At 37.2% G+C, this 12,987-nt stretch overlaps 1 protein-coding gene across 3 annotated transcripts in view; it reads right to left on the bottom strand.

Annotated features, from left to right (window-relative positions):
• Window positions 1-12,975, bottom strand: part of NDC80 (NDC80 kinetochore complex component) — a 16,950-nt gene extending 3,975 nt beyond the window's left edge. Inside the window, exons 1-14 of one of the 3 annotated variants that reach the window (XM_080381384.1) lie at window positions 12,876-12,975; window positions 11,570-11,675; window positions 11,027-11,113; window positions 10,136-10,259; window positions 9,838-10,010; window positions 7,323-7,425; window positions 6,395-6,484; window positions 5,560-5,653; window positions 4,331-4,437; window positions 3,342-3,486; window positions 2,865-3,070; window positions 1,539-1,688; window positions 1,176-1,265; window positions 891-983 (exon numbers count right to left, since the gene is read on the bottom strand). In XM_080381384.1, coding sequence (XP_080237510.1) covers window positions 891-983; window positions 1,176-1,265; window positions 1,539-1,688; window positions 2,865-3,070; window positions 3,342-3,486; window positions 4,331-4,437; window positions 5,560-5,653; window positions 6,395-6,484; window positions 7,323-7,425; window positions 9,838-10,010; window positions 10,136-10,259; window positions 11,027-11,113; window positions 11,570-11,670 — 1,563 coding nt within the window. In that variant the 5' untranslated portion in view covers window positions 11,671-11,675; window positions 12,876-12,975. Of the gene's footprint in view, window positions 1-890; window positions 984-1,175; window positions 1,266-1,538; window positions 1,689-2,864; window positions 3,071-3,341; window positions 3,487-4,330; window positions 4,438-5,559; window positions 5,654-6,394; window positions 6,485-7,322; window positions 7,426-9,837; window positions 10,011-10,135; window positions 10,260-11,026; window positions 11,114-11,569; window positions 11,676-12,117; window positions 12,760-12,801; window positions 12,827-12,875 lie in introns of those variants that run through there. The other 2 variants (XM_080381385.1, XM_080381386.1) reach the window with 2 other exon arrangements.
• Window positions 12,976-12,987: the final 12 nt, after the last annotated feature.

The following is a 12,987-nucleotide window of genomic DNA, read 5'->3' as shown; positions in this document are numbered from 1 at the left end:
TTATAATCATCCAGTTGCAACTGGATATTCTATGAGCTCATCTTAAGAGAAAAGCCTGTGCAACAGCCCAGATCAAAAGCTAAATTTCAGGTGTTTTTGAAAGCAATAAACGAAATGAATTGCTTTCAGCCACCTAAGCAGGTATTAGCAATGAAGTAACCCTTCATGGTTATATATAACCATTCATGGTTATAGCAAAGGAGTTTGGATTTGAAAGAGCAGATCTATTAAATACCAGCTTAGTTCAAAAAGCATTTTTCTCCTGGGCACCACAGCCCCACCAAAACCATGGTGTTAGAGAAGCCGGGAGGTACTGAAGCAGCCACTTAGTTGTTAACTGAGAGAGCCGTATTTTGTTGTTAAACTAGAAGTGAGGAAAAAGACAGGGACAGCTCCTGCACTGGGGAAAAAACCCAAAGAAAACAACAGTTTTATAGCATTAAAACATTTAATGTGCTTTTAGTTAAATAATGTTTTCCTTAGTTTTTAATGTGATTAAACATGTTTACTAAAAACTGTAAGTGTATTATATATGAACTGAACAAACAGGGCAAATTCTATTAATTTAAGACCTCCTTCACTTCAAGCCCATGCTTTGAGACATCCTGAGGTAAGGAGATGATTGCCACTGCTTTTATTACTGGATATAGTAGCTTATGATTTACAGGATTTGCCAAGGTATGATGCCAGATTGTCTTAAGAGAAACTGAAGACTGACTCACTTAAGGTAGCACTCATATTTCTGAAAAGAATGAGAATCCTGCAAGAGAAATGAAAGGAGGCAAGGGCAGAGGTCCAAAAAAATGAAAATACAAACCAAAAATTTATGTATAAATACAAAGATCAATATAATTAAGAATTAATTGTCATCAAACTGAAAGAAGTTCTACCTTAAGCTTCTGATGGTAAAGATCATCCAGCTTTTCAGCTTCCTCTTTCAGCATTTTCACGCTGCTTTTCTTGTCCGCTACCATTACATTCACCTAGAATGAAAACATGTCCAAGAAAATACAATTCAAAAAGAATTCAAACATATAAATCCGTACTGTCACAAACAACACCTGGTAGCCCAGAAATATTTAAACTGGGCCAAGCTGGGATAGCATTCACTTTCTTCATAGCAGCCATTGGTCACATTGTGGTATCTTAGTCCTAATCTTCCTTTACTAACACACCTGTTCCAAGGTTTCTTCCAAAGACATTTTCCGTTGAGTAGCTTTCCCAATTTCTTCCTCAGTCTGGTTTAGGATCTCCGTAAGGGAAGTCTGTAATACACATACAAGAAAATCTGGCTAATGCAGTTTGTTAGTTTGAACTAAGATGTACCCCTGTACGCCTTTTCCCTCTCCCATTTTTATTTAGGCTGCTGTACCTTCCAATACTGAATTTCCTTTCTATACTATAATGTAGTTATGATAATGAATCAAGCTTTTCAATGAAGTTTCATGGGAAGGTTGAGAGACCTTTCCAACATTTCTAAGGAAACACTTTTTTTTTTATGAGTGGTAACAGAAACATTCAGTGTTAAATCTGCTTACCTTGATCTGAGTGCATTTGACTAGGCAATTTGGTCCTGCCTCCGGATTAAACTGAATCTCAAAGTCATGGCCTTTGGAATTCTCTGCACTTACTGGAATTAATTTCAGCTTCCGAGCCAGTTTATGATACTCTGCTAGTTGCATTTCGATCTGTTCAGAGAAAATGGCAAAAATCATAGAGGAACTAAAGTGAAAAGCTTTGCCAAAAGTATTCATATAGTACTTTAAACAGGTTTGAGTTACATGATTCCATGTCATGCCACAGTATGCAACAGCTGTATGTATTGACAGTCCAGCAGTTTGCATTGTTGGATTAAGTGCTGGTTTATGATTCTTTCAGAGTTTGCTCTGCAAGGTTTCTCAGTGTGAATGGGTGAGACTGAATGGTTTCACCTGTGGTTTTCCCTACTCATCTGCCATATTTTTTCCTGCCTTAACTTTTTGAGGATTAGTTGATAGGGAAATAAAAACATGCTTGGAAAGAATACAAATAATTTAAATGATCAGTCATCATGTTGATATGTATTCTCTCATTGGTTTTGACAGGAAATGCCACATAGCCACACATCCTAATACAAACTAACTTGAACATACCTCTAAACAAAGTTTATTAAATGCTCTATTTTCTAATTAATGAGTGTCAGTTATATGCAAACACAAAAAATAAGTATTTTTTCAAGTTTTTTTGTGCTTCAAACTTGCACAGTATAAGGAATTTAATATTAAGTGCTTGGTAAAGGGTAAACCTATCAAATGCAAAACGTATTTGAAACCTCTTTAGTTTTCCATCTAGCAAAGCAGAAGCTTTTAAATCCCACTACTTACAGGACCACATCTTTTAATTCTGTTTGAGGGAATAGAATTTAACCTTAAAATCTGTTAGAACTACATAAGGACCAAGCTGGCCCCCAATGCATGCAGAGATATTGATTCAAAGCACTAGTGTTGCATTGCTTCCTTGCTATGAAATTTTAACACACGTAATTTCAGGCTAATATTATCAAAGTAATTTCAAAGCTAATGTTATCAAAGCTCTTGATGCTGTAACAGTGAGAGCTGATAGTGGTGCTGTCAGCTGTCCCCCTTATGATGCAGAAAAAAACCCGAACACATTTATATTATGATTATATCAGAAAAGGGGCAACCTCCCCCATTTTTTCAGAGACTGTAAACAGAAGACATGCTTGTCACTTTAGCCTGCTAAGACATAACTATACTGTTGTTAAATTATTTAGGAAAGAAGTTAACAATAATCCAAATGCCAGGTTTAAGCTTGCATCATGAAAACTGATAGCCATCTCTCGGTGTTGTAGGGTTTTCACATACCGTCTCTTTATTCCTGGCATATTTTAGCTCTTCATTCCACAGCTGATGTTCTTCTTCTTCCACTTCCTTAGTCAGCTTGTTAATGGTTTGCTGTAATTCGTTTCTCTCATGATTTATTCTCTCTATGTCCGCAACAGAGTACTTTTGGTTATCGAAGACGTGCTGGAGCCGGGCATTCTCCTGCTTCATTGCTTCCACTTCCATTTCTAAGTTCACAAAACATTTATATAACATATATAGCTAAACTTAATATCTCTGTACTTTTAGAAGTAAATGATGTGTGGTTCATTACTCTGGTGTACAAACAGCTATCAAGCAAAAAAAAATAAAATCTCTTCACTAGCAATTCATTTTGGAAAGTTTACTTGCAGCACGATCATACACTAAGTATGTCACTCTGTCCTGAATCAGAGAATTACAATTATTTTAAACCTCTTTCTAGTTTCACTATGCCATTTGCGACTGAGGCCTTCTTACCTGCTCTCTCAACTTCTTCATTAACACCTTCCATTTTTTGATCAAGGTTGGCTATAAGAGATGCCAGATTAGCCAAATAAGCCTGGTATTTCTGGACATCTCCTTGAAGAGATGATTTCAGCTTTCGTAATGATACTCTACGATCCTAGTAAATGGTGGAAAGAACAACCACTATTATATTAATCTAAAATAATGATCTTACCTTTCAGACAAAACAATAAGGTAATTTATTAACTTCAATAATATAGATATAAAATTAAAGAACATTATTAAATGATTTAGCTCTCACAGAGATAAACAAGTTAAGCATCTTTAAAATAACAAAAGGCTAAAAGGATGGTTTGTACCTTAATTCTTGCATTTCAGCATTAAGTCTTTGATTTACATTAGGTATTGCATTAAGAAAGTTCTTACTACAGGTAATTAATAACTTCAGTACAGTAATACACAAAAAGTAGTTAAAACTAAGAGCAAGGAAAGCTGGGAATACAAGCAGCACATTTTGCACAGTAGGCAGGAGTCTCAATTTGTCAGCTGCACAGCCACTAAACCATTTTTAAACTTACGATATATTAAAAGCAGAATCCATCTTCTAAAAAAAATTTTTTTCTAAAATACATTGTTACCACTGAACTCCATGCTTTCATGCCCTATGAAGTTCTCATACCACCTTTGGAAAGATAATGTTGAAGTTCAGAGAAAAAAAAAGTGTTTCAAGTATTTTATTAATATTTCTGTCAATGCAAGATCTCATTACCTGAAAATACCTTCATGATATCAGTGCTTAAGACTCCACAGTAAAAGCCTTGTACTATAACAGTACAGAGTCTGCAATAACCCGGCTTAATTAAAATATCATAGAGCACTGGAAATAATTTTCCATTTGTTGTAATGTATCATCAGTATGTTCATGTAATAATGACAATTATGGTCAAGAATAGAAAATTCAACTCTGCCATATAAACAAAGCATAGACACAATTTACTAACCGGCTCGCTTTCCTTTTCTTTTTCTAGTCTTGCAATTTCTTCATGAAGTCTTTTGTTGTCAGCTACTAAACCTTCTATCTGGAATTCATCTATATGAAATAAATCCTCTGGGGGAGGGGGAATATAAAAAAAAAGGGTGTGTGTTTACAAATTAATCTCATTGAATATCATCACCTAATCTGAATATCTGTGCTTTAGCTTCACCATAGTAAATACCCATTATCTGGACAATTATTTTAAACTAAAAAAACAACACCGCTCCACCCCACCCCCCCAACAAACCCATAAAACACTCACCTTCATTACAAAGAAAAACAAGCAAAAAAAAAAGTTTTTTCAGTCCTTATATCATAAAAGAGCTCAAAATCACTCCTGCAAGGTCAGAGTTTCTAAACTCTCATACAGTCCACACTACAGGGTAGTGATTGTTAGGTAAGTGTCATCTGTTCCAGCTTCACTACGGTAGTCTGATTTATATACTCCTTTCTCATCCACATACTTCCATGCCTCTCGAGACATCTATTCCCTCACTTCCCTCACTTTTTGCCAAACATTAGTAGGAAAAAGTAATCATGCCAGTCTCTAGTAACAGTCATAGTTTATGTTTCATCTCCAGCTGATGGCTCCAGCTTGCAACAGAAGTCTCCTTAGTCTGGCTTTTTACAGAAGGGCACAAAAAGCAAGAACTACTTTTCCTCCTTGTTCTCATATTCTGTTTGTATTTCTGTGGGTGATGGAAATGAATGACTCAAAGATTTGTAATTTTCCACCTGCCTGAAGACAAACACAGGTGCATGCCAAACCCTATATGGGAACCTTCACAACAGAGTTTGGAACTCTTGCAGACTGTTTTCAGACCTTGTAGAAGCTGAACTTTCTTACTCATCAGATGTGCATTCTCTGGTAATACTTTTTCTAATGGCTAACTTTGTCAGACACAGACAAGAGTCACCTGCATAGATGGAATTTCTGTCTGAAAAACTCTGTACTGCTTATCTATCAAAGCACAACTTAAAACAATAGGGTTGCACAGGTACAGCTCATAGAGCTTGACCCATCTGTCTACTAGTAATAATGCATAAAAAATAATTAAGTCAAAGTAACTGAGAGATACTTGAGAATTTCAGGTTTCTTACCTTAGATCACTTTCACTTGTAAACTGAGCAAAACTGATGCTAGGAGAAAAGAAACCAGTAACACAAATACTTTATTAAAACAGGAAAACTTACTTAATTTTGACTGCACTTCAGCATCAAATTCTTCAAAAGTATCATTCCCTTTCATGAAGTGCTCATAGCACTTCACAGAATAGTCCATGAAAAGCTGAAAACAATTTAAAAAGTATCAGTGTAAAAGCACACATTTACTTTAAAACCATTTTTACTTGTTAACTGTCAGGTTTGTAACCTTAGTTCAAAATTCTGATTTAGTTTGATTTTTGCAATTATCCGATTAAATATTCTGGCACATCATACAACTCATTCCAAACATCTGTTGTGGGTTAAATCTGAATAGTACTAATAATCTATGATAAATTAGAAAAAAAGAAAACCGCTGGATTTTTAAGTACCTGAATTACATTGCCACCCTGTTTTGTGGGTTGGAAATTAAACGTAATGACCAATTTTCAAATGGTAAACTGAGTAGATATTGGCAGGAGCCACCACGTTTATAATTAAGTCAGTCTTTACACTGTACTGCTATTAACCTTAGAAGACACAAATGCTAAAGAGAAATATACCTGATACCCTACCAAATCAATAAACAAACAGCATAATGACTCTTTCTCCACAAAGAACAGAAACAGTAGCAGCTCAGAGAATAAGGCATTTCAGTTTAATACCCAGTCTTCACCAATGGACTGGCCATGATGCCTACGCAGGAAACAATTTGATCAGGCTTTTTATGTAATGCTACTGTACTTCCTAGAGAACTCTGTGAATATACAACTGAACAGAACATACAAATACACTTAAAATTGTGCTGTATATTTAAATTCTTTTGTTACAGCACACAGCAATATTCAGTTGAACAAGTCTGATGATAGTTTACTTTCTATGGTACCTTATTATGTATAATTCCATCGTCCGTCTCACCTCCCCAGTTCTGTCCATCATCAAATGATGGTGAATTTTCCTTCATGGCAACATACAACTGAAAGGAACAGGTACATACAAAGAACAAGTGTGAAGATCTCCATTAGTTTTCATATTAGTTTAATGCTAATGATAAACAGCAGAGCAACATGGGATTAGGATTTCAGCAAGCATTGTGCAGTGGTGCTGCTTCAGAATGTGACCAATCACCATCAGGGTAATAAGCTTGTGTTAAATTGACTAAAAGCACAGATGAAGAGGCATTAACTGGACATTCAACACTGCCAAACTGCCTTGCTGAGCCCAACGTGTCTCTTCAGTATAAAGGATGGGATTTTCATGTGTGCCCTGTTCAGCAGTGGTGAACTTCTGTCACAGATTCCAAACTTTGCTCAGACCTGAGCTGGCAGCAACAAAGAGTTACCATTATTAAAAAAAAACCCAACCAAACAAAAAAACCCAAACACAACCCTCCCCACCCTGTACAATTACAGGACTCTTGAATGATTGCTATTAAAAATTCCATCCTTAGACTTCAAATTTATGAGAAGATAGTAGATGTCACAAGAAGATCTGCACTGAAAAAAATACATGATTACACCCTTTAACATTTCATATTTTTATGTGTGTATAAGTCATCATTTCCCCCCCCCTTTCTCATACACAAATTTATCCAGTGCACGGTTTTTAAAAAAAAAATACCATAATGTAATATTAAAAACTCAGTTTAAAAGTTGCTAAAAGTAAGGCTAAGGGCTAGCTACCAGATGGCAGGTAAGAACACACACCTTTCTTCACATAAACATCAAAGATTTTTAAGCATTTGAGGTATGTATTGAAACTAACATTCCAGCCTGAAAAGTGGAAATGCATGGCTTAAAGACGACAAATGCTACCTTGACACAATCGATTAACCAAACCAAAGCTGTCACAATCTGAGGCCACGTGTGTGGTGCTCCCACTGTGTACATGGAGCTTTTTGACAAAGGAAAGGGGTACCTACAAGGGCAAAGAAAACACATTTTTAATAGCTGTGGCAAACAGTGATGAAAACAAACCAGCATGTTTTTACACATAGATCAAGGCATAGAAGGAAGAACAAACTCAATTGTACTTTATCCTGTACATCAAAGGAGATCAGCTGAGTTCTTATAGCACTATTGTATTGAATTATCATGGGTTTCTCATTTTGTGATTCATAGAATATCTCAAGTTGCAAGGGACCATAAGGATCATCAAGTCCAACTCCCAGCCCCTCACAGGACTACCTAAAACTAAACCATATGACTAAGAGCATAATCCAGATGCTCCCTGAACTCTGACAGGCTTGGTGCCATGGCTACTTCCCTGGCAAGCCTGCTCCAGTGACCAACCACCTGCTTGGTGAAGAGCCTTTCCCTAATGTCCAAACTGAACTTCCCCTGACACAGCTTTATTCCATTTCCTCATATCCTACCACTGGTCATCAGCAAGAGATCAGCACCTCCCCCTCCACTGCCCTCCTTGAGGAAGTTGTACACTGCGATAAGGTCATCCCCTAGCCTTCTCTTCTCCAGGCTAAACAAACCAAGTGACATCAGCCACTCCTCATTATTCCTGCCCTCAAGACCTTTCACTATCTTTGTCACCCTCTGGACACATTCTAATAGTTTGATGTCCTCCTTATATTGAGATGCCCAAAACTGGACACAGTACTTGAGATGAGGCCACACCAGAGCAGCACAGAGTGGAACAATCACCTCCCTCAACCAGCTAGCTATTGAAGAAATTATTAAAAGAAAGGTACTGTTTTTTTGCATATCCAAAGATTAGGAACAATGAAGGTCTCATGCAAAAAAAAGCATAAACTATCCCTTCATACGCTCCTTAGCCCCTTCCTATTCAGCTTAGTATGTTGCCTTGGTTTTGGTAGCAGCCAGATCGGTCTTTCTCTTTCTGAAGCTACTATAGGGGGAGAGATGGGCACTGCAGTACTAAGGAAAAGGAGTGGGTGCCCTGCTACCATGAGGTGATGCATGGTAAGGCGAAGACCTCAAAGGCAAAGCAAATACAAAAGAGGGAGTAATAGTCCAACAGATCATTTTTAGACATCCAAACTGGGTGTGGGAGCCTGAAGGATTTCTTAACACATGAAAACAAACTGATACATAGGGGTTTTGTTCTTAGAGGGCAAGAATCTTGCTTATTGGGTCAAATGCACTTTGAAAACAGAAAAGCAGCTGATAATCAGCTTAATGTCATGCAATTACAGAAAATAATTTCAGAACAGCTGCATATCAAAGTATTAATACTACCTATAAATATTGAACACACAAAGGCTATAAAAGTCTATACTGCTATTTAAAGATGTTCTCTCAAAATCTTTTACAGATCAAGGAAGACATAAGTGCAGGTTTTATTCCATCTTTAGACTGACAGCTGCCCAAAGTTAATTTAAGTACATAGGACAAGAAGCTACCAATAAACTAATAGTTCTAAATAAGTACTCATGAGCCATTTGGCCTGAGAATTTTTTAAAATTAATGATTTGGATAAATTTTCTAGCTCTCAAAAGACAATTTAAAGAGAGTTCTCAAAATAAGTCTTTTTATCCAGGGTTACATTATTGGTACAGCAAAGTCTCTTGAGAGCAAATGCCTTTTCAACATTTTGGCTAGGTTAGGTCAGCAGTTTCAAATGTCATAGATTAAAATACAATTTTATTAAGTTCTGAGAAGTCAACAAAACAGATTTATACCTACATATAAGGAGCCCTGGCACTTTGACGCTATCATGGGCTCAAATCTACAGAAGCAACACACTTTCCTTTAATGAGACTGAAAAATCACTGTTATCAACAGGCAAAGGATTTTCTTTCTTGGGAAGTCTAGGTGCATTAATGATTTCAAACACTTACTGAACACAATAAAAGTAAAGCAAGCAGCTAGTTTGTGTTTTTTGCACCTTAGTGGTAATTTTTGTTATTTCCACCCCTGCTTTGAAAGCAGAAAGAAAGAAATCACAGGAAAAATGATTTTTATCTAAATGAACTGGATCCATCATCCTGAAATTGGTTTTTAGTTCTTGGATTTTAACAGATTGAATCAGAACAGTCTGTCAAAAAAAATATGTGTCTGTCTTTCAAAGTTTAACAGAAATAAAGATAATCAATTAGATTTTACATTACAAAGCAAGCTTCCAACAGCCCATGGTTCTGGAAGTTCAAATATAAAGTGTATAGTAGAGTCTGAGAATCAGAGAGTGAACTTAAGAGCTAAACAAAAGTGAAACAATAATCACAACACCGTAACTTCAGAGTCTTATCTGAATAAAGAAGCCTATTCATTCTCCTCAGGTATCATGCAGAATTCTTAGCTTTTAAATTCCTAACTGTACCTATTTAGCACAACAGTCTAACAATAATGATCTTACCCAAGCTCTTTAAAAACTCTGGGAATTTCCTCTTCAAATTTTGAGTTAGGCAGTTCATAAGAAGGGCAAAGAAATCCATAGATAAAAGTGAAGATTTTTAAAAAGTCCTTAACTGATGGAGACTGTAGTGATTTCATGGAAATATTATGGACGTAACCATTCTCAGCAAGAAACTAAGGAAAAGAAACATGGCATATTAGTCACTAAATAAAACACAAAGTTGAAATAATGGAAAAAAATATTTGAATTAGTATCTTTATGCCTTACAACATACGTTTAGAATATGTTAATAAGTTACCTCACAAAGCTGCTTGATACACTGTTGGATGAATGCCTTGTCATGAAGTGGCCTGGGATCCTTGATCTTTTCTGTACCAAATACACCATACTGACTATTGCGTGAACCTCCAGCCCCACTAGTTCTAAGAACAAAAAATAAATACAGTTTTTATAACAATATGCATAAAGAAAAACTCTCAATGTTTAAGTGACTACAATTGCTATTTTTATGTTTCTTTTGTGTTTGTCATGCAAAGAGATGCCTGAAGGTTTCTTTTTATTTAGGATGATAGGAAAACCAACATCAACCTGGAAACCATGATGCACACATACAGAGGGATTTTACTGCAACCTAGATGAGTATTTTCTTGAGTTTATTGAAAGAAATGGAGTTTTACAGAGCATAATAATGCCCCAAAGATGAAGAAACATAATGATATAGGTGACTGAAAATAAGGACTAAAATATTTAAGGAATATTTAAAAGGAATAGATTGCTGCAACAGCTGGGTCCTAGGAAAGAAGATAACCTGCAAGACATCAGAACACAGAAAGTCATGAACTCAGCTGAAAGACTGCAGAATTTTGGAAGGTTTGCATCTCAATGAGAAGAGGAAACTAAGACAGAATGTATTGGAGATATTGTTCTTCCTTAAACAGGCAAATGTATTGAGGAGCATTTAAGGTCTGCAGTGCATATCATTCCCCAGATGAAGAACAGCTCTCAAAGCAATTCCTACTCCACAGCATTGTTGTTGAGTAATCAGAGTGCCAAAAGGCAGACCTGAAGGTCTACTGGCCTCAAAACCATCACTCCCTATAATGAAACTCTGTCAAGAGAGAAAAATTAAAAATTATGCAGGACTGTTATTGTTTTAATTTACAGTACAGAGATCTAAAGTTACCAATACCTCTTCCCAAAAAAGCTGACTTTTCTTTCTGAAGTTCCAGATGTAGGTTTGCTCATGCTCAGCTTCCCAAACGTACCTCTGTCCTTCCTGAGGGATAGGGAGAATGATTCAGGTGACTATTTCTATAATTTCATCTTTTGGTCATGTAAGAAAACTATAAGCACAAGCACGTAAGCCTTATAGCCAGATCTTCAGCATAGCAGTGTCTTAGAAAAGTCAACTGATTTTAATGTATTTGCCCATTATCAAAACTACTTCTGCAAGAAGCTAAGTATACACTTCATACACACATACACTCACTCACCTCCTAAGAAATATGTAAAAAACCAAAGCGTTAGAATTTGGAATGTGTCACAGGTATACGAATAGATTAAGGAAGTTATCTGGCAGAACTGAAGCACTTGTGCAAATATCCTTTAGCGCAAATTTTCTTCTCGCTTTTCCCATTTTTTTCAGCTGCTACTCATACACTCAAACACTCTACAGTCTCTTCAGAATTAGATTTACATACTTATTCTTAGCAAGATGATCAGCAGCACTTACATCTGAGGTGTTTGAAGGCCCATCTTGTTGCTGTCCTGCACTCTCAGTGCCATCATAGATTGCCGACCGCTGCTTCCGGCAATAATTGAGCTTCGTCTCATTGTGACTAAACCATAAATCACAATCTGTCAGTATTGGAAAATCCAGGATCCAAGAGTATTTGATTTTTTTAAACAACACAATGACCTTTTAAAGGGTCAGAATAAGCAATAGGGTTGTACTTTGGACCAACCAGTGTGACAGACAGTTTCCAGAAATACTGGGTTCTCTAACAAAAAAAGTGAATAGAAAAAAAAAGTTGTATGTCAGACTCCAGAATTGTGTAGCAACAGCTATGGCCTTTCAAATTAACAGTTTTATTGATGAAATTGCCAGTACTTGTTGCAAACTTAATGTTTTGCCTTTATTTATACCTAGTCATTTCTAACCTACAGGTTCCAAAAGCAAAACAGCTTGACAAGTTTTTCAGCCCAGTCAGCTACAAGGAAGGTCACACCAAAATGACGACTGTTTCTAACACTTCAGCCACCCACCTGTTCCTTACTCACTAATTCTGAGCCTGCTTGTTGACTTTGCAAATGATGTGTCACAGTACCATAGCACAATAACTGGAATAACACAGTAATAATCACCTATTCTGAGATGCTATAGCCTCAGACTATACGCACAAAATATAAATCAGTCTGGAAGTACTGAACTGTTACCACAGTGGTATCAAGTAGGATTTTGAAGCAAATACAATCAACTCTGCAAAAAATTCCAGCTTTTGCCCTCTACAGAAGATCTATTTTATTTGTGGGGTGGGCTCAAATAACTGGATTATAGCTAACCAAAAAACCTTTAGAACAAATGTTACCAACACACATTATCAATATGAATTGCATTTCAAGACCACGCTTCTAGTTCCACTTCTTGCAAACCACAACAGAAGTTTAGTTCTGGCCCAACAAACTAGGCAGTTTATCCAAGACCTCATTTTCCCTGGGGAAGACGCCACGTTCTTCCATTACTTTACCAGGAATCCACCGCAGAGGGAATTCTTGTTATAAAAATGCCAAAATTTTAGTTTAAAAGCAGAGTTTGCTAGAGTCAACGCGCCAGCAGAAAAAAAGGTAGGAGCGCGGCAGACCTGGGCACAACTACATCCCCCCGCATTCAAAGCGCGTTTGAACAGTCAGTTTTCAGCCCAGCGCCCCTCGCAGCTTCGGCTCTGCCCCGACGCAGCGACCCACCTCGCAGCCGCCCGACCCCTCGGCGGGAACGCCCCGCGCCACGGAGAGCACCATCCCAACAGCCCACCCCTCACCGTTAACGGCGCCGCCACCTTCCTCTCAATTTCAAATCCGCCCGCCGACTACGTCACGCAGCGCGACCGTCGCAGCGGAGCGACGAAGGAGCAGGATGAGGAGTGAAGGGGC

The sequence above is a fragment of the Falco punctatus genome (genome assembly GCF_963210335.1).
Source record: "Falco punctatus genome assembly, chromosome: 3".
NCBI lineage: Eukaryota > Metazoa > Chordata > Aves > Falconiformes > Falconidae > Falco > Falco punctatus.
The sequence above is the reverse complement of the archived record's forward strand: the minus strand, read 5'-3'. Positions and strand labels throughout refer to the sequence as shown.